The sequence below is a fragment of the Polyodon spathula genome, chromosome 51, assembly GCF_017654505.1.
Source record: "Polyodon spathula isolate WHYD16114869_AA chromosome 51, ASM1765450v1, whole genome shotgun sequence".
NCBI lineage: Eukaryota > Metazoa > Chordata > Actinopteri > Acipenseriformes > Polyodontidae > Polyodon > Polyodon spathula.
In genome coordinates this window covers 211,548-232,433 of record NC_054584.1, presented here as the reverse complement: position 1 = coordinate 232,433, position 20,886 = coordinate 211,548, and the positions used below count along the sequence as shown (strand labels likewise).

Below are 20,886 nucleotides of genomic sequence, written 5' to 3'. Positions count from 1 at the left end.
ACTCACTCTCACTGTCTCACTCACTCTCACTGTCTCACTGTCTCACTCCCCTCTCTCACCGTCTCACTCTCCTTTCACACACAGTCTCACTCCCCTTTTACACACACATTGTCTCACTCCCCTCTTACACACACACTCACTCTCACTGTATCACTCCCCTTTCACTCTCAGTCTCACTCCCCTCACACACACACTCACTCTCACTGTCTCACTCCCCTCTCTTTCACACACTCTCACTGCAGGTCAGCTTCTCGGAAGGAGGGTTGTGGATCCTGACAGGAAAGAGAACATAAAAAAATAGAATCACAACCAGTGATCATGAAATAAAAGACAGAGAGAGAGCAGAGTTGTGAGATCAGCCAACGTAGTTATTATACCAGCCGTGCATGCAGAGAATAAACAAACCCCTTCCAAAATGATCTGCAATGACACTGCAGATCAGACACACAGACAGACAGGGGAGACTGGTAGAATGGGACCCCAGTGTGCTCACTATACCCTTCCCAGTGATCTTCAATAGCACTGCAATGGGGGGAGGCTGGTAGAATGGGACCCCAGTGTGCTCACTATACCCTTCCCAATGATCTTCAATAGCACTGCAATGGGGGGAGGCTGGTAGAATGGGACCCCAGTGTGCTCACTATACCCTTCCCAATGATCTTCAATAGCACTGCAATGGGGTGAGGCTGCCATGACTGCAGCATGCTCACTATACCCTTCCCAATGATCTTCAATAGCACTGCAATGGGGGGAGGCTGGTAGAATGGGACCCCAGTGTGCTCACTATACCCTTCCCAATGATCTTCAATAGCACTGCAATGGGGTGAGGCTGCCATGACTGCAGCATGCTCACTATACCCTTCCCAATGATCTTCAATAGCACTGCAATGGGGGGAGGCTGGTAGAATGGGACCCCAGTGTGCTCACTATACCCTTCCCAATGATCTTCAATAGCACTGCAATGGGGTGAGGCTGGTAGAATGGGACCCCAGTGTGCTCACTATACCCTTCCCAATGATCTTCAATAGCACTGCAATGGGGTGAGGCTGGTAGAATGGGACCCCAGTGTGCTCACTACACCCTTCCCAATGATCTTCAATAGCACTGCAATGGGGTGAGGCTGGTAGAATGGGACCCCAGTGTGCTCACTATACCCTTCCCAATGATCTTCAATGGCAATGCAGGCAGATAGGAGCTCACCTGTTGGGTTGAGTAGTCAATGCAGGGCAGCAGAACCTCCTTGTAAACAGATGAATCCTCCAGCCGACACTTTCCTCTCTCTCTGGTCAGTCTGTCTGGTTCCGTGCTCTCTCTCTCTCTCTCTCTCTGGTCAGTCTGTCTGGTTCCGTGCTCCCCTCTCTCTCTCTCTCTCTGGTCAGTCTGTCTGGTTCCCTGCTCCCCTCTCTCTCTCTCTCTCTCTGGTCAGTCTGTCTGGTTACCTGCTCCCCTCTCTCTCTCTGGTCAGTCTGTCTGCCCCCCTCTCTCTCTCTGGTCAGTCTGTCTGGTTCCCTGCTCCCCTCTCTCTCTCTCTCTCTCTGGTCAGTCTGTCTGGTTACCTGCTCCCCTCTCTCTCTCTGGTCAGTCTGTCTGGTTCCCTGCTCCCCTCTCTCTCTCTCTCTCTCTCTGGTCAGTCTGTCTGGTTACCTGCTCCCCTCTCTCTCCCTCTCTCTCTGGTCAGTCTGTCTGGTTACCTGCTCCCCTCTCTCTGGTCAGTCTGTCTGGTTCCGTGCTCCCCTCTCTCTCTCTCTCTCTGGTCAGTCTGTCTGGTTCCCTGCTCCCCTCTCTCTCTCTCTCTCTGGTCAGTCTGTCTGGTTCCCTGCTCCTCTCTCTCTCTCTCTGGTCAGTCTGTCTGGTTCCCTGCTCCCCTCTAAGAGAGAAGAGTCTGACTGTGACTTCGTCAGTCACCAAGCACATCAGGTTTGGTTTTTGGTCAGACTGTAGATTAGGGAGCCCAGACCAAATCCTTTTAGCTGGGATCACCGGGTGCCTAAATTTTAGATTAGTGCACATAATTTCACAGTGGGGGGGGGGGGGGGGGGGGGGGGGGGGGTGGGGGGGGGGGGGGGGGTGCTTTACAAGGTTCCTGGTGGTGGGGGATAGTCTGAATTTTATTATTATTATTATTTTATTAAAAATGTCCAGTAAGAAAGAGCAGGTTGTGTTATTTTGTGTTCCGGGTACACACACACACATACGGTTGTGTAATTGTGTGCTGGAGTGTGTAATCCGTCAGGAAGTGCGCAGATTCAGCTGGACCGACAGAACCGTGGAGCACACCTGCTGCCCTCGCTGGAGCAAAAACACAGCAGTGTGATACAGCACAGACAGCATGGGAAAGCCCAGAGAGGTCTGGTAAAGCATAGGGAAGCATTGTAAAGCACAGAGGGGTCTGGTAAAGCATAGGGAAGCATTGTAAAGCACAGAGAGGTCTGGTAAAGCACAGGGAAGCATTGTAAAGCACAGAGAGGTCTGGTAAAGCACAGGGAAGCATTGTAAAGCACAGAGAGGTCTGGTAAAGCACAGGGAAGCATTGTAAAGCACAGAGAGGTCTGGTAAAGCACATTAAAGTAAATTAACTCTTATAAAAGCGTCCCACAGTAAAAGCACTGCACAGTGTGATGAAGCACGGTGACAGCTCTCATACCTTTAAACTAGCTGCAATAACCGCTGGTCCCCCTTCAAAGGAAAAATTATGGTCTGTTTCAGGGTCACCACAACGGCCAAAACCTCAAGGACACCCAGATAAGAGAGGAGCGATGGCTGTTATTGTTGCAAGCCTGTCACTGCTCGTCTGCTGTGATGCGCGAGTGTGCGTGTGTCTGTGTGTGTGTGTGCGCAAGATACACGTCGGGGCCAACAGGTTCGCATCACCCTGGAGAATGAACTCCCTCGGCTTCAAAGAGTACAATGAAACGTTTGTTAACATATTGAATTACACACCGTCGCTTTGCATAGTTTAACATATTGAACAAAAAAAAAAAAACGTGACATTTCAAACTCCAAGCTGAAATACTGAGCTGCTATCATGGCTTTCTTCTGGCAGACGTTTTGCAATGTAACTTTGGAGTTCCTTTGATTACATGATGTTAAATAAAATATCTAAATAATTGTTTTGTTTTTTTTTGTTAACCCTGTCCAGCGATGGAGCCGCGCAGGAAAGGGTTACACGACAAAGGGTTTGTTTGAGGTGAGCGGTCTGTGAAGATGAGGTTCGCTGCCGTTTAGAGTTTCACTTCCACACGAGGAATCCGACCCGACTTATCGATTCCTTCAAATCCGATAAAAACTCCAACACAGAGCCCCGCCCCCAGCCAAACTCAACGGGGTTGAGAAAGGACCGCTGGTTCTGAACCAGTGAGTGCGATGGAATCCCAGTCCAGCCCTCCCAATCCGAATCCAACCCCACAGAAACACAGGACAGGATTGGCAAAGATACAGACACGAGAAAGTGACATTACAGAGAGACGCGATAGCAAGACAGAAACAGACAAGAAGGCTACAACTGGAGAGACACCCCCCCCTTGCTTTACCCAGCTTTAAAACAACCCAGCTGCCGAACACTCACGCAAAAAATTAAATTCAACAGTCACGGCACTTGTCAGCAGAATCAGTATAAAGTTTCTTTATTATAAAACACTGAACAATGAAACCCAACATCGGACACAGAATCAGACGGCTCTGTAGCACCGGGACTCAGCCCACACATTCGCTGAGGAGCAGGAAGGCCAGCTAGCGGGACAGCTGTGCACGAGTCAGTATTGAGTGTCGCTCATCTCACTGTTAGAACAATTCACAGATATCAAGCAACCCCAGACAGCCCTGCCCACGCTCGCCCTCCACATGACAAAAACAATAACCCCGCCCCCGGCCAGGTTCATTCAGAGTGTGAGCGGGCTGGGGGGGTGGAATCAGGACACAGCAGCAGAACAGGGGGCGCAAGGGTGTTGATGAAACAGGAGTCTAAATTAAACTTTATATCAAAACCACCAGCAAAACAACATACAGAAAAATAATAATAATCATTTCAATTTCCCAGAACTCTCTGCCTCCCCCCCCCTCCCCAAGCACCGTGCCAGACAAGACAGTTGAAGGGGGATGGGGGGGGGGTACAATATTGCCAGCTTGCATGTCTTTTTTTTTTTTTTGACTATATATAAAATATACCTCATTTTTAACCACAATGCCCCCCCCCCCGCTGCCCCCCCCAAGGAATCCCCTTGTTAATCTTCAACATCAGCAATAAACAGTCACAGCAACATCCAAAAAAAAACCGAACTTGAAAAGTACTTGATGTCGTTTCATATATACAATATATACACACACATTTAAAAATGATTGCTGCTTGTTCTGTATATATACCCCCCCCCCCCCCCCACGCCCTCCCCAGCAGGCTGTCGTCACCCCTCTCTCCAGAACATGAGGGGCAGGAGGGAGGAAAAGAAGACATGGACACACAGGGAGAGAGGAGGGAGGGTGGACCGCAATGTAACAGCAGCAGTGAGCTGTTCCCGACTCCTCCCACCCCTCCACAGTATTCCAAGGTTTTGATTGGCTCGTTGGTTGGCTGGGACTGCGTGTGCAGCGGTTTACTTCAAGGCCAAAGGTTTGCATCTCCTGTAAAATGAACTAATCTCGCTTCATAGAGTCCAGTGAGAGCTGCTGAATAATGTTCCCTTGTTCTCATATTGAATTGCACCCCCTCTATATAGAATGAACTCCCTCAGCTTCATAGAGTCCAGTGAAAGCTGCTGAATAATGTTCCCTTGTTCTCATATTGAATTGCACCCCCTCTATATAGAATGAACTCCCTCAGCTTCATAGAGTCCAGTGAAAGCTGCTGAATAATGTTCCCTTGTTCTCATATTGAATTGCACCCCCTCTATATAGAATGAACTCCCTCAGCTTCATAGAGTCCAGTGAAAGCTGCTGAATAATGTTACTCAACATATTGAATTCCACACCAGCGCTCTGTATAATTTTTCACCTATACTTACAAAGAAAATAAACTGACAAACGTGACATTTGGAAATGTAAATTAAATACTGTCCTGCTATTACAGCTTCCTTCCGGTAGACTTTCTTTGCAATCTCATTTTGTAGTTTCTCTTTTGATGACAGGATGTTAAAATATCTAAATCATGGTCACACCTTTTAGTTTTTGATATGAAAGTTCTGGTGCTCTCTGAACTTGTTGTTATCAAAACAGCACAGAGCTGGATCTGCACTGTGAGACAAGAGAGAGAGGATTTATTCAGGGAGGACCGAGACCTAAAACAGAGAGAGAGAGACACGACACTGAAAACAACACGAAAATAATAAACAACAACAACTCCCTCTTACTAAACTGAGCTCTCTGGCTGGCTCCAGGTTTTACGATTATTCACAAGAGTTCATTCCCAAAGCCGACCGCAGCTGTGTGTTCTGTGCTTCATTGCGGACTCTCTCACACAGGCAGGGTGCTCCCCCTGCTGTACCCCCAAACTAATACTGCATGTGAAATAAAGTTCGGGTTGTCTTTCATCACTCTCCGCTAATCCCGCTGCTCCACCAACAGCACCCACTGAGCCAATCAAAGCAACAAAGCCACCGGCCACCCGGGGTCTGGCTAGCCCTGGGTGGGGAGGTGGCTGGCAGGGGGTCCCGGGGTCTGGCTAGCCCTGGGTGGGGAGGTGGCTGGCTGGGGGTCCCGGAGTCTGGCTAGCAGGGGGTCCCAGAGTCCATGCCCCCTGGTCATCGGCTGATGTCCCGACCCCCCTCCCAGATCTTGGCTCCGGCTGGCTCGGGGGCCCCGGGGCCACGCAGCGGGCTGAAGAAGGGGTGCTTCAGGCAGTCTGCGAGGGACAGGCGCTTGGAGGGCTCAAACTCCAGCATGCTTTCAAGCAGATCAAACAGGAGGTGGTGCTCCTCCGCCTCTGACAGCATGTACCTCTGAGAGAGAGAGAGAGAGAGAGAGAGAGAGAGAGAGAGAGAGAGAGAGAGAACAAGACAGACCATTTTAATTGAAATTTGAAAGGGAGACGCGCACACACACACAGCTCTGGTGTATGGAGAGAGAGGAAGGCTCTTACCCGCAGTGGTTTGCAGTTCTCTCGCACGTATCTCCCCGCGGAGGAGTTCTCATCCCAGTCCAGCCGGCCGTGGTAGAAATACTTCTGCTTCCTGCAGGGGGGGGAGGGGGAGCGAGAAGACAGTTACCATCCCACATCACAGGCTCGAATAAAGGCATCTACCAAATACAGCAATATTACTAATATTATTATTATTATTAATAATAATTAGCGCAGCCACTTGCCTGGTCTTGCGGATCATTCGGGACGGGATCGGTCCCAGAATCCTCTCCATCATAGCCAGGTGTTCTCTGTTATCATGAGTCTGTGAAACACAGGGGCTTGTTTATTCATCTCTCTCTCTCATCCCTCGGGGCTGAATCACACAATCGCACCCGGGGTCTAGCGAGCCAACCCCCCCCCCCCAGTATCGGAGGTGTGGAGACTCAGTGGAAGGTATAGCAACCCCCAGCCCCTCCTCCTCCCTCCCTCCCTCCCTGGGTCCTGGTCTTTGGCTGATGCCCCCCGTCCCGCCCCGCCCCGCTCACCTGGAACAGCGTGATGCCCAGGTAATACTCAAACACGATGCTGCCGATGCTCCACACGTCGCACGGCTGAGTCCAGCCCAGCTCTGCAACGACACGCCACACGTTTAGAGAGCCAAGGGTTACAAGCTATTATTCACACCAGCGCCCCTTCACACCCACCCCTTCAGAGCACAGCGAAGCAGAGTCTGGAGTCACTTCCACTTCAAATCAATTCCTTCACAGGGGAATAACAATAATAATAATAATAATAATAATAATAATAATAATAATAACAACAACAACAACAACAACATTGTTAAGCTGCTGTCATTTCATTTGAAATCCTGTTTGAATTGACTCACAGGACAGCAGCTTCAATGGAAAAGATTTCTTTTGCCACTGTTGTGAGAAGCTGGCTTCAGCACAATGCAGCGGATTGCTGATTCACAGTGAAGCCCAGTAAAAAGGAGATGTTTGATCGTTCCAATGCAGTCGAAGCATCACGCGGTCCCTCTCTCACGCAGCGCACTGACAGACCAAACCCCCGCATTCCTAGGACTGCCTGGGGGCCTCTGGTTAGCCCGCTGTGCTGGAGGTTCGAGGGACCCTGGCGAAGGGCCACGCTGCGTACCTAGAATGACCTCGGGGGCCCGGTAATGCCTGGTGGAGACGATGGTGCTGTGGTGCTCGTGGTCAAACGTGGCGCTGCCGAAATCTACCACCCTCACCGCAGTGTTCTTCACTGTCCTCTCGTCACGCTTCTGAGAGAGAGAGAGAGACTTAAATCATACAGATCCATACATGTCGACCAGTGGTCTTTTCACTACGCAAGTCGTTGTGGATATTTCTAATCCGGGAACAGCTGCTTCATAGAGTCCAGTGAAAGCTGCTGAATAATGTTCCCTTGTTCTCATATTGAATTGCAACCCCTCTATATAGAATGAACTCCCTCAGCTTTGACCAAAAGTGTTGCTTCAGCACCCTATAGAATTAGCTTCATTTTGCTTCATAGAGTCCAGTGAAAGCTGCTGAATAATGTTCCCTTGTTCTCATATTGAATTGCACCCCCTCTATATAGAATGAACTCCCTCAGCTTCATAGAGTCCAGTGAAAGCTGCTGAATAATGTTCCCTTGTTCTCATATTGAATCCCACACAGCCGCTGTGTATACGGACAAGCTGAATATCTGTGGACTTGCCTTTTCCACATTGTAGGTGATGGTGTAGTCAGAGTTCACAAAGAGAATATTCTCTGGCTTCAGGTCTGTGTGTGTGAGCTTGTTTTCATGGAGAACTGCAAACAAACAAACGAACAAAACAACAAAATATCATTACTGCTGAAACGAACCTTTCACACAAAAAAACATCCTAATGTTTCGATAGACAATCACTGTGCAATAATAATAATAATAATAATAAAACTAATTTATTTACTATTACTACATCCTATTAATTATTTTGATTAATGATAATAGATAATAATGATAATGATGACGATAACGATAATGAATGTGCTAATAATTAAATAATACTGCTAATGACGATATTACTATAATGATATTATTATACTACGATACTGATTAATTATAATACTATGATAATTATAATAATTATTACTAATATGATGATAATACTATATTATTATAATAATAATAATATAACAATGATGATCATAATAAATAATAATGATAATAATAATAATAATAATAATAATAATAATGATGATAAATAATAATAATAATAATAATCTACTAATAATAATAATGATAATATGATAATGATTATAATAATAATTATAATATTAATGAGAATATAATATTATATTATAATATGATACTAATGATAACTAATAATAATAATATTATAATATATAATATAATAATAAATAAATAATGAATATGGATAACATAATATAATAATTATGATAATTACTATTATTATAATATTGTAATGATAATGATTAATTATTATTATAATGAAGCTAATATATTATTATTATGATGATGAGATACTACTAATATGATATGTTATCCATGATAATAATAATAATAATAATAATAATATTAATAATGATGATGATAGCAGGCTCAGGACTCACACTTGACGGCCAGGCACAGCTGGTAGCCCATGTGGCGGACCTGGTGCAGAGGGTAGGGCAGGTAGTTGTTCTCCTTGAGGAAATCGAAGGTGCTGAGAGCCAGCAGCTCAAAGGAGAGGCACATGTGCCCGTGATAATCAAACCAGTCAAACATCTGAATACAAAGACTGCGGGGGGGGGGGGGGGTAGGGGAAGCGAAGACAAAAAAACAAAAACAATTCAGCAAAACCTAATAGATACATTAATTACCAAATTACAAAAAAGCAGCCTGTCCTCACACAGCACTGAACGGGTTAACATTTAAAACGTTCCTCTGGATACGACACATTTCAACCCTCTAAAGAACAAAACTAACCAAAAAAAAAAAAAAGTTTTAGGTTAAGGTTCCAGACTTTTCACTTCTTTATATTTGAAGGCAGGATTCTTACAAAAGGACTTCACTAAACACAGCCTCAGAGATCCCTGCTGTCAGTCACTCAATCCCCGTCTGTGATTGGGTGCCACTCAGGAGTCACGCCCAATCACATTCCTTTTGCACGGACGTGTCTCGGTGCTGGTTTGTTGAACCCGGATCCTGCAGCCCTGCTCCCCCCCCCCCCCCACTCACTGTTTGTTGTCGGGGTCTTTCGCGTTGATTTTTTCCAGAACGTTGATCTCCAGTCTCGCTGCCTCTTTGTACTTCTCCACGTTCTTGATTATTTTGAGAGCCACTCGCGCTCCGCCCCTGTGAGACAGAACCAAACCATCAGTCACTGCCTTCCGAACCAAACAGCAGAACCAAACCATCAGTCACTGCCTTCCGAACCAAACAGCAGAACCAAACCATCAGTCACTGCCTTCCGAACCAAACAGCAGAACCAAACCATCAGTCACTGCCTTCCGAACCAAACAGCAGAACCAAACCATCAGTCACTGCCTTCCGAACCAAACAGCAGAACCAAACCATCAGTCACTGCCTTCCGAACCAAACAGCAGAACCAAACCATCAGTCACTGCCTTCCGAACCAAACAGCAGTCGCACCCCCCCACCCCTGCGAGACAGAACCAAACCCTCAGCTCATGACCTTGCCAAGCGATTGTGAAGCGTCTTACCTTCGATGGTCGATACACTGCACCACCCGACCGAAGGTACCTTCCCCTAGAGTGCCAACAATCTCATCTAAACCAAGGGAGGGGAGAGAGAGAGAGAGAGAGAGAGAGCCGAGGGGTTAGAGACTCAGGGGGCAGAAAAGAAGCCATCAGCAGCATTGAAGAGAAGAGAGAGACAGCAAATCAAACAGGCGCGCACAATAATAAACAAAGCAGTAATATATATATTTATATAGAGAGATATATTACACAAGCCCTACCCTCAGAAAAAAAACAAAAAAAACAAGCGCTGTTTTCCAAGACTCTGTTTTCTTCAATAATATGAAAATACAATATTGCAACACAGGCCACGTTCTCTTAAGAGTTAAATAAATGCTTTTTAAATGAAGAGAAGAAAGCAGACGGCTTCTAATACCATCTGCCTTGGGGGAGGGGGGGGGGCTTGTCCGTTTTATTTAGTTTCAAATCAAAAATGATATAAAATCTGTTTTCTACACTCTCCAAAAAAAATAATAAATTGGTCAAATGAAGTTTTTTCAAAATTAAAGGAAGGGAGGAAGTGAAAATTTCAGGATGTGTGTCTATAATGGTTTTATATTATTGATTATATACAGGGCTTATTAAAAAACAAATCTCAATAATAATAATAATACTAAGAGACCCAAATATAAAACAAAAGCAGCAGGAGGTTAATTCATTCCTAAACTCCTAGAGAACAAAAATCTGTCACTGATTCTTTCAAGAGGGGGGGGGGGGGGGGGGGGGGGGGGGGGAGGAGGGGAAAAAAAAAAAAACCCCTTTCTCTTTCATAACCAGAAAAACAAAAAAAACAAACCAAAACAAACCCCCCTAAAACAGAGGCACTAAAAGGTTACAATGTTACGATCTGGCTGTGTGTACATCTTTGCTGAAGACAGTCGCCGGAACGATAGACCAGGTGCCCTTCCTCGTCATCCCTCACGCTCTGTGCCCGTGTCCTGCCTGGGCCACTGCTGTGTCCACTCCTCTGCAGGGCACAGCCACGGGGGGGCAAACCGTTAGGGGTTCGGGCAATGGCATTGCCGATGGAGCGGTGGAGGGTTGGCGTTTGGAGCGGAGGCAGCAGCAGTAGCGGTAGCAGGAGTGGCAGGAGTTGATTTTCCCCACAGCCCATTCATATGACAGCACACAGGAATATATAACGATAGGGATATTGGAAGGGAACAATGTCAAAGATCACAGTTCGTTCTTTTGTTCTTTCTTTCTTTCTCTCTCTCTCTCTTTTGGTTTTTCTTTTTGTGTTTATTTTCCTTTTTCATAAATAAAATTAAAATAAATAAAACACAGGAAATAAATAGCAAAGAAAAAAAAATCAATCTCAGTTATTATTTATTAAGAACCTCAAAACATGTTTCACACAACCCCCCCCCCCCCCCCCCCCCCCCCCCCCCCAGAGACCCTGCAAGTTAATTCAAAGTGTACCCGACTGCATCATTCATCACCCCCCTTGAGAGACACAGCTGCCTGCACAGACCATTCAAGAGACAGCCTGTGTAACACAGACACTGAGCTCGAACACATGACCCCCCCCCCCCCCCCCCCCCACTTCAAAACAGGGGGGTCCAGGTAGTGCAGCGAATACAAAAACACATTCGGGAAATTACAAAAGGAAATGTGGAAATAACTACACCCTCCACAGTTCAATCACTGCGGACTATCACTACTGTAGTTAATAATAATATAGTCCAGGCGGGGCAAACACCCTTCGCCTGATCTCATAACAAACTGCTGTAACCCCTTGAGTTTAATTCAGGCTGATTATATAGCAAGTGATTTCTACACACGCTATGCAATCACACAGGCGCTGTGCGAACATCCAGCGTGTGTCACCACAAGCGCGGCTTCCCTGGCCGAGTACAGCTGGCAAACTTCACAAGGTTTGGAGCAGATATTATTAGGAGAGACTGGATTTCCAAACACCCCCCCCCCCCCCCACCCCCACCCCCCCCCCCCCCCACACACACACACACCCACCCGGGTTGTCAACTGAACTGTACAGCATCTAAAAACAGTGCTGTCACTGAAGACCATTCAAGAGACGCGACTCTCTTAACCCAGCGCTATCATTTAGCAGCGCCAGCGTTCAGCTCAACTGAGCTGACAGCACTGAGTTCTACAGAAGCCGCACGGCAAGCAAACTTCTCCAGCCTTGCTCTGCATGAAGCTGCAGACCAGACTTCAATATTATTAATATGATCATGCACATGAGCCTGCTGTCGGTACGGTCTCTACAGGGGGGGTAGGGAGGGTGCTAAACCATGCTTCCTGACAGCAGCTGCTGGGAGAGATGCCCCAGTATTTTGGCCGCTGTTCCAGGTTCCTCTGTGATGAGTCAAACAGCTCATCCTGGAGCGGAGCGGCGCTCTCTGTTAATTAAAGGAGCGGCGTCCCTTTTGCCCGGGCCACAGTGCCACGCTCGCCGCTCTCTCAAGCACTCCAGGGGAAAAGGTTCGTTCCCAGCCTCGCTCCTCGGTACCTCCTTGCCAAAGCTTTCAGCAGTAGGTGGTTATGAGTCTTCGCGTTTGTCATCTACATTTTACTGGAAACATACGATCAAAATCCGATTTAAATATGCTTAAAAGCAATTATATATCATTTAAATAATCTGAAGAGACGCTCTTTCAGCTGGACTGTAACTGGATTAAATACAGTAGAACGAATATCAATATATACAAAAATAAAACAGCAAATTCATCCAAAAACTTCACAGCTGTCTTTCCTTCTCCTCTCAATTCAAACCCAAGCAAACGAACAGGCAGCCCGTGACATACTTACAACACACCCACAGATACACTGCAGGCAAGTGCTGTGCAGTGTGGTGCGTTTCCCCATTCCCAGAGCAGATAGCCCCCTGCTACACAGCTCCCCACAGCAAGAGAAGCACACAGAGAGAGAGAGAGAGCGCTCCATCCACTCCTCCTTCGAGACAGGGGCCTGCAATGCTCACCGTGCAGGAGGGAGGGGAGGGGAGGGGAGGGGGCTGGCCCACGCTACAGTCTTATGTTTAGCAACACCCCTCCCCTCCCCTCTCATTTGCAGCTTTCTCAAGACCGTGCGAGAGAAGCCGCTCGGCAAGCAAACTTCTCCAGCTTTGCTCTGCATGAAGCTGCAGACCAGACAGCCTCCTTTCCTTTCCCAGTACGAAACAAACTGGCTTAACTGGGTTTTAAAAACACGATAGAGAGACTTCTAAACCTGAAGTCGGTTTCACCCCGAAAATGATTAAAATAAACACAAAATGCATATACTTTCAGCATCGTTATCGATCAACACAAACCAGGTTTCAAAAACTCCGACCTGCGCCAAAACGCGGATTCCGTTGCCAAGGTAACATTAAATCTACATTCTAAGAGACGCAAGATTGACAAAATGAACTTCAAAAGGAGCCGCGTCCCTCAGGACTGAAGAGAAGAGAAGCACAGGGTTCAAAACTCTCTCTCCGTCTCTCTTCACTAATCAACGCTGACCATCCAAAAACACCGGACTACAGAGCAACAAATACAGGACAGGAAAATAAAATACTGATTCATAGTTATACATACACACACAAAAAACACAATACATTCAATAAATGAATTAATTAGCAAAGAGAGGAGGTGATTTCCTACTTACCGAATCCAGGGGCTGCAAAAAGAGCGTCAATAGAAGACAGAGGTTACTGGAGGGAGGGAGGGGAGGGGCTGACTCACCGATGATGATGCGTTATAAGACCTGGTTCTATGCCTCCTGTGTTTGTGCTTACGCCTGCTGGGGGCGCGCTGGCTGTGGTAGGGCTCCTCGCGCTGTGAAGGGAACTCCTCCTCGTAATCTCCACCCCGGTCCCGGTCCCGGCTGTAGTCCTGGCGCCGGTAGCTGCCGCAGTATCGCCGGGTGTACGCCCGCCGCCGCCTCGCCACGCACGGGTCATCGTAGCTGAGGGAGGGAGGAGAAAGGGCTGCGATCTTTGTTTATTTTTAAAGCCGTCAGTTGCTGAGGGAATGGCGGGAACACACATGCAATAAGGCAAGTGGCACTTGAAAGCATAATTAGCTGCCATTATCCACTGAGTGTCTCTCTCTCACGCTCTGTTTGTCTGCCTGCCTGTCTGTGTGTGTGTGTCTCTCTCTCTCTCCTCTCTCTCTGTGTGTGTCTCTCTCTCGCGCTCTGTCTGTCTGTCTGCCTGTGTGTGTATCTCTCTCTCTGTGTGTGTGTGTGTGTGTGTGTGTCTCTCGCTGTCTGTGTGTGTCTCTCTCTCTCTCTGTGTGTGTCTCTCTCTCGCACTCTGTCTGTCTGCCTGCCTGTCTGTGTGTGTGTCTCTCTCTCTCTCTCTCTGTGTGTGTGTGTGTGTGTGTGTGTGTGTCTCTCTCTCTCTCTCTCTCTCTCTCTCTCTGTGTCTCCCTCTCTCTGTGTCCTGACCTCCTGGAGTGCAGATGGAAGCTGTCCTCATGCTTGTGTCCTCTCCGCTCCCTCTCGCTGCTGCTGGACCGGGACCGGCTGCGTCTCCGCCGGTGCTTGTGGCTCCGGTACCGGTCATGGTAGCTGTCCCGGCTTCCCCGCTCCGAAGAGCGGAGCCGTCTCGGGAGAGGCATCTGAGAGAGAGAGGGATTGAACACTGAGAATCTCTAGGGACAAACACAAAGCAGATTCACACAGACAATTCATGAAGCGACCGTGCTGTATCGCAACAATCAGGACACACATGAATAATGCAGCTGTGCGATACAGGCAGCACAGCATGATCCTGGATAACGCAGCAGGGTGTAACACTGCGGGTTCAGCTGCTCAATCCCGTTCCACTGGCTTTCATGCAAAACACAGCTGCTGTTTACACTGCAATGAAATCTCTGATGCTGAGGGCACACGGGGCTTGCTTTCAGGAGACTGTAGGGTTCAGGACGCTGCGTGGCAGGGAGACTCGACGGTTTGATACAGCAAACCCCAAACGACATCAGAAGAGACGTTCGCAACGACACACAGCCTTCCTACCTGCACAGTGCAGCGCTATTCAAACTCCATGTGGAGAGAGAGAGGAGAGACACAGCCTTCCTACCTGCACAGTGCAGCGCTATTCAAACTCCATGTGGAGAGAGAGAGGAGAGACACAGCCTTCCTACCTGCACAGTGCAGCGCTATTCAAACTCCATGTGGAGAGAGAGAGGAGAGACACAGCCTTCCTACCTGCACAGTGCAGCGCTATTCAAACTCCATGTGGAGAGGAGAGACACAGCCTTCCTACCTGCACAGTGCAGCGCTATTCAAACTCCATGTGGAGAGAGAGAGGAGAGACACAGCCTTCCTACCTGCACAGTGCAGCGCTATTCAAACTCCATGTGGAGAGAGAGAGGAGAGACACAGCCTTCCTACCTGCACAGTGCAGCGCTATTCAAACTCCATGTGGAGAGGAGAGACACAGCCTTCCTACCTGCACAGTGCAGCGCTATTCAAACTCCATGTGGAGAGAGAGAGGAGAGACACAGCCTTCCTACCTGCACAGTGCAGCGCTATTCAAACTCCATGTGGAGAGAGAGAGGAGAGACACAGCCTTCCTACCTGCACAGTGCAGCGCTATTCAAACTCCATGTGGAGAAGAGAGAGGAGAGACACAGCCTTCCTACCTGCACAGTGCAGCGCTATTCAAACTCCATGTGGAGAGAGAGAGGAGAGACACAGCCTTCCTACCTGCACAGTGCAGCGCTATTCAAACTCCATGTGGAGAGAGAGAGGAGAGACACAGCCTTCCTACCTGCACAGTGCAGCGCTATTCAAACTCCATGTGGAGAGGAGAGGCACAGCCTTCCTACCTGCACAGTGCAGCGCTATTCAAACTCCATGTGGAGAGGAGAGACACAGCCTTCCTACCTGCACAGTGCAGCGCTATTCAAACTCCATGTGGAGAGAGAGAGGAGAGGCACAGCCTTCCTACCTGCACAGTGCAGCGCTATTCAAACTCCATGTGGAGAGACAGAGGAGAGACACAGCCTTCCTACCTGCACAGTGCAGCGCTATTCAAACTCCATGTGGAGAGAGAGAGGAGAGGCACAGCCTTCCTACCTGCACAGTGCAGCGCTATTCAAACTCCATGTGGAGAGAGAGAGGAGAGGCACAGCCTTCCTACCTGCACAGTGCAGCGCTATTCAAACTCCATGTGGAGAGAGAGAGGAGAGACACAGCCTTCCTACCTGCACAGTGCAGCGCTATTCAAACTCCATGTGAGAGAGGAGAGACACAGCCTTCCTACCTGCACAGTGCAGCGCTATTCAAACTCCATGTGGAGAGGAGAGGAGAGACACAGCCTTCCTACCTGCACAGTGCAGCGCTATTCAAACTCCATGTGGAGAGAGAGAGGAGAGACACAGCCTTCCTACCTGCACAGTGCAGCGCTATTCAAACTCCATGTGGAGAGAGAGAGGAGAGACACAGCCTTCCTACCTGCACAGTGCAGCGCTATTCAAACTCCATGTGGAGAGAGAGAGGAGAGACACAGCCTTCCTACCTGCACAGTGCAGCGCTATTCAAACTCCATGTGGAGAGAGAGAGGAGAGACACAGCCTTCCTACCTGCACAGTGCAGCGCTATTCAAACTCCATGTGGAGAGAGAGAGGAGAGGCACAGCCTTCCTACCTGCACAGTGCAGCGCTATTCAAACTCCATGTGGAGAGAGAGAGGAGAGACACAGCCTTCCTACCTGCACAGTGCAGCGCTATTCAAACTCCATGTGGAGAGAGAGAGGAGAGACACAGCCTTCCTACCTGCACAGTGCAGCGCTATTCAAACTCCATGTGGAGAGAGAGAGGAGAGACACAGCCTTCCTACCTGCACAGTGCAGCGCTATTCAAACTCCATGTGGAGAGAGAGAGGAGAGACACAGCCTTCCTACCTGCACAGTGCAGCGCTATTCAAACTCCATGTGGAGAGAGAGAGGAGAGACACAGCCTTCCTACCTGCACAGTGCAGCGCTATTCAAACTCCATGTGGAGAGAGAGAGGAGAGACACAGCCTTCCTACCTGCACAGTGCAGCGCTATTCAAACTCCATGTGGAGAGAGAGAGGAGAGACACAGCCTTCCTACCTGCACAGTGCAGCGCTATTCAAACTCCATGTGGAGAGAGAGAGGAGAGACACAGCCTTCCTACCTGCACAGTGCAGCGCTATTCAAACTCCATGTGGAGAGAGAGAGGAGAGACACAGCCTTCCTACCTGCACAGTGCAGCGCTATTCAAACTCCATGTGGAGAGAGAGAGGAGAGACACAGCCTTCCTACCTGCACAGTGCAGCGCTATTCAAACTCCATGTGGAGAGAGAGAGGAGAGACACAGCCTTCCTACCTGCACAGTGCAGCGCTATTCAAACTCCATGTGGAGAGAGAGAGGAGAGACACAGCCTTCCTACCTGCACAGTGCAGCGCTATTCAAACTCCATGTGGAGAGAGAGAGGAGAGACACAGCCTTCCTACCTGCACAGTGCAGCGCTATTCAAACTCCATGTGGAGAGAGAGAGGAGAGACACAGCCTTCCTACCTGCACAGTGCAGCGCTATTCAAACTCCATGTGGAGAGAGAGAGGAGAGACACAGCCTTCCTACCTGCACAGTGCAGCGCTATTCAAACTCCATGTGAGAGAGGAGAGACACAGCCTTCCTACCTGCACAGTGCAGCGCTATTCAAACTCCATGTGGAGAGGAGAGACACAGCCTTCCTACCTGCACAGTGCAGCGCTATTCAAACTCCATGTGGAGAGAGAGAGGAGAGACACAGCCTTCCTACCTGCACAGTGCAGCGCTATTCAAACTCCATGTGGAGAGAGAGAGGAGAGACACAGCCTTCCTACCTGCACAGTGCAGCGCTATTCAAACTCCATGTGGAGAGAGAGAGGAGAGACACAGCCTTCCTACCTGCACAGTGCAGCGCTATTCAAACTCCATGTGGAGAGAGAGAGGAGAGGCACAGCCTTCCTACCTGCACAGTGCAGCGCTATTCAAACTCCATGTGGAGAGAGAGAGGAGAGGCACAGCCTTCCTACCTGCACAGTGCAGCGCTATTCAAACTCCATGTGGAGAGAGAGAGGAGAGACACAGCCTTCCTACCTGCACAGTGCAGCGCTATTCAAACTCCATGTGGAGAGAGAGAGGAGAGACACAGCCTTCCTACCTGCACAGTGCAGCGCTATTCAAACTCCATGTGGAGAGAGAGAGGAGAGACACAGCCTTCCTACCTGCACAGTGCAGCGCTATTCAAACTCCATGTGGAGAGGAGAGACACAGCCTTCCTACCTGCACAGTGCAGCGCTATTCAAACTCCATGTGGAGAGAGAGAGAGAGACACAGCCTTCCTGCCTGCACAGTGCAGCGCTATTCAAACTCCATGTGGAGAGAGAGAGGAGAGACACAGCCTTCCTACCTGCACAGTGCAGCGCTATTCAAACTCCATGTGGAGAGAGAGAGGAGAGACACAGCCTTCCTACCTGCACAGTGCAGCGCTATTCAAACTCCATGTGGAGAGGAGAGACACAGCCTTCCCACCTGCACAGTGCAGCGCTATTCAAACTCCATGTGGAGAGAGAGAGGAGAGGCACAGCCTTCCTACCTGCACAGTGCAGCGCTATTCAAACTCCATGTGGAGAGAGAGAGGAGAGACACAGCCTTCCTACCTGCACAGTGCAGCGCTATTCAAACTCCATGTGGAGAGAGAGAGGAGAGGCACAGCCTTCCTACCTGCACAGTGCAGCGCTATTCAAACTCCATGTGGAGAAGAGAGAGGAGAGACACAGCCTTCCTACCTGCACAGTGCAGCGCTATTCAAACTCCATGTGGAGAGGAGAGACACAGCCTTCCTACCTGCACAGTGCAGCGCTATTCAAACTCCATGTGGAGAGGAGAGACACAGCCTTCCTACCTGCACAGTGCAGCGCTATTCAAACTCCATGTGGAGAGAGAGAGGAGAGACACAGCCTTCCTACCTGCACAGTGCAGCGCTATTCAAACTCCATGTGGAGAGAGAGAGAGAGACACAGCCTTCCTACCTGCACAGTGCAGCGCTATTCAAACTCCATGTGGAGAGAGAGAGGAGAGACACAGCCTTCCTACCTGCACAGTGCAGCGCTATTCAAACTCCATGTGGAGAGAGAGAGGAGAGACACAGCCTTCCTACCTGCACAGTGCAGCGCTATTCAAACTCCATGTGGAGAGAGAGAGGAGAGGCACAGCCTTCCTACCTGCACAGTGCAGCGCTATTCAAACTCCATGTGGAGAGAGAGAGGAGAGACACAGCCTTCCTACCTGCACAGTGCAGCGCTATTCAAACTCCATGTGGAGAGAGAGAGGAGAGACACAGCCTTCCTACCTGCACAGTGCAGCGCTATTCAAACTCCATGTGGAGAGAGAGAGGAGAGACACAGCCTTCCTACCTGCACAGTGCAGCGCTATTCAAACTCCATGTGGAGAGGAGAGACACAGCCTTCCTACCTGCACAGTGCAGCGCTATTCAAACTCCATGTGGAGAGAGAGAGGAGAGACACAGCCTTCCTACCTGCACAGTGCAGCGCTATTCAAACTCCATGTTGAGAGAGAGAGGAGGGAGACAGAACCTGCGAGTTGAAGTGACACATTCCCCCCATTTTGATGAACTGATTCAAAGGAATTGAATTTATATATATATATATATATATATATATATATATATATATATATATATATATATATATATACACACACACATATACACACACAGACTGTAATAAATAATATCCCTAAAGGACAGCGGTGAGTTCTCACTGTACAATTATAATTTGTTTCAGTTTTACCGATAACAAAATGCAGAGTCACCGGTAAACAAATGACATCATATTTACATTAGCGGCGTTTGAAGAGAACCGGTGCCAAAAAAAACTGTGTGTGCACAGAACAATAAACAACAACAACCCCAATAAACAACAACAACCCCAATAAACAACAACAACGACAATAGCAGCAGCAGCAGCAGTAATAATCCGGCATCGGGCGTCGTGCAGTCCCTGCTTCATGATAATCTCAAACTGTTTAAACCCCACATTCCCGGTGCACCCGGCAGACCGCGGCCGCTTCACACTGAAGGAAACCCGGTCAGTTTAATCCTGCGCGCAATGGCGGCTCCTCTCTGCTGTAATATGAAGAGAGCAGGATCTCATTCTCCGCCATCTTAACACACAGCCCGCGGTACTGGGGCAGGAGAGAGAGCCGCCAGCGCGAAACCAGCGCGTTTACCGGGATATGCTCTAAACACGTCTTTTCTTTACCGTTTTCGCTGCGAGGCCGGTGCGTTTATCCCACAGGAAATCCGTCTTGGCGCTGCTGTTGAGTTTACAATCCAACCCCCCCCCAAAAAAATACCTCTCCCGCGCTCTCTCTCTCACTGCGTGCGCGCTCCCGACAGCCGCCCGCCTGCGCTCTCTCTCACTGCGTGCGCGCTCCCGACAGCCGCTCCCTCTGCACTCTCGGTGGGTGCGTGCTCGTGCCCGCGGTGCAGAAGAACCCTATTATGTTTTGGGTTCATTGTTGTGACCAGTTTACATTCAAATATAACCCCGCCCACAGCAAAGTGTGATGCAGCACAGTGAAGGCACCAGACCTCTCTGTGCTTTACAATGCTTCCCTATGCTTTACCAGACCTCTCTGTGCTTTACAATGCTTCCCTATGCTTTACCAGACCTCTCTGTGCTTTACAATGCTTCCCTATGCTTTACCAGACCTCTCTGTGCTTTACAATGCTTCCCTATGCTTTACCAGACCTCTCTGTGCTTTACAATGCTTCCCTGTGCTTTACCAGACCTCTCTGTGCTTTACAATGCTTCCCTGTGCTTTACCAGACCTCTCTGTGCTTTACAATGCTTCCCTATGCTTTACCAGACCTCTCTGTGCTTTACAATGCTTCCCTATGCTTTACCAGCCCTCTCTGTGCTTTACAATGCTTCCCTATGCTTTACCAGACCTCTCTGTGCTTTACAATGCTTCCCTGTGCTTTACCAGACCTCTCTGTGCTTTACAATGCTTCCCTGTGCTTTACCAGACCTCTCTGTGCTTTACAATGCTTCCCTGTGCTTTACCAGACCTCTCTGTGCTTTACAATGCTTCCCTGCT

The 20,886-nt window shown here is 48.7% G+C and overlaps 1 protein-coding gene across 1 annotated transcript; it reads right to left on the bottom strand.

The window, feature by feature from the left end:
- Positions 1 to 4,885: 4,885 nt before the first annotated feature.
- On the bottom strand, positions 4,886 to 20,170 carry clk2a (CDC-like kinase 2a). Its single transcript, XM_041238985.1, has 13 exons — positions 20,046 to 20,170; positions 14,194 to 14,366; positions 13,488 to 13,710; positions 10,660 to 10,765; positions 9,763 to 9,829; positions 9,278 to 9,394; positions 8,671 to 8,837; positions 7,772 to 7,866; positions 7,205 to 7,334; positions 6,595 to 6,677; positions 6,292 to 6,371; positions 6,068 to 6,158; positions 4,886 to 5,927 (listed from the first exon to the last, which is right to left on the bottom strand). Exons 2-13 carry the CDS (start codon positions 14,364 to 14,366, stop codon positions 5,730 to 5,732), a joined length of 1,530 nt encoding a protein of 509 aa, XP_041094919.1. The 5' UTR covers positions 20,046 to 20,170; the 3' UTR covers positions 4,886 to 5,729.
- Positions 20,171 to 20,886: the final 716 nt, after the last annotated feature.

Excerpts from the sequence above, each read along its gene's own strand:
- clk2a (XM_041238985.1), bottom strand. The coding sequence starts at position 14,366 with ATGCCTCTCCCGAGACGGCTCCGCTCTTCGGAGCGGGGAAGCCGGGAC. Across the intron at positions 6,159-6,291 it reads CGAATGATCCGCAAGACCAG|GAAGCAGAAGTATTTCTACC; the intron begins GCAAGTGGCTGC and ends CCCCCCCTGCAG. Across the intron at positions 5,928-6,067 it reads AGAACTGCAAACCACTGCGG|AGGTACATGCTGTCAGAGGC; the intron begins GTAAGAGCCTTC and ends TCTCTCTCTCAG.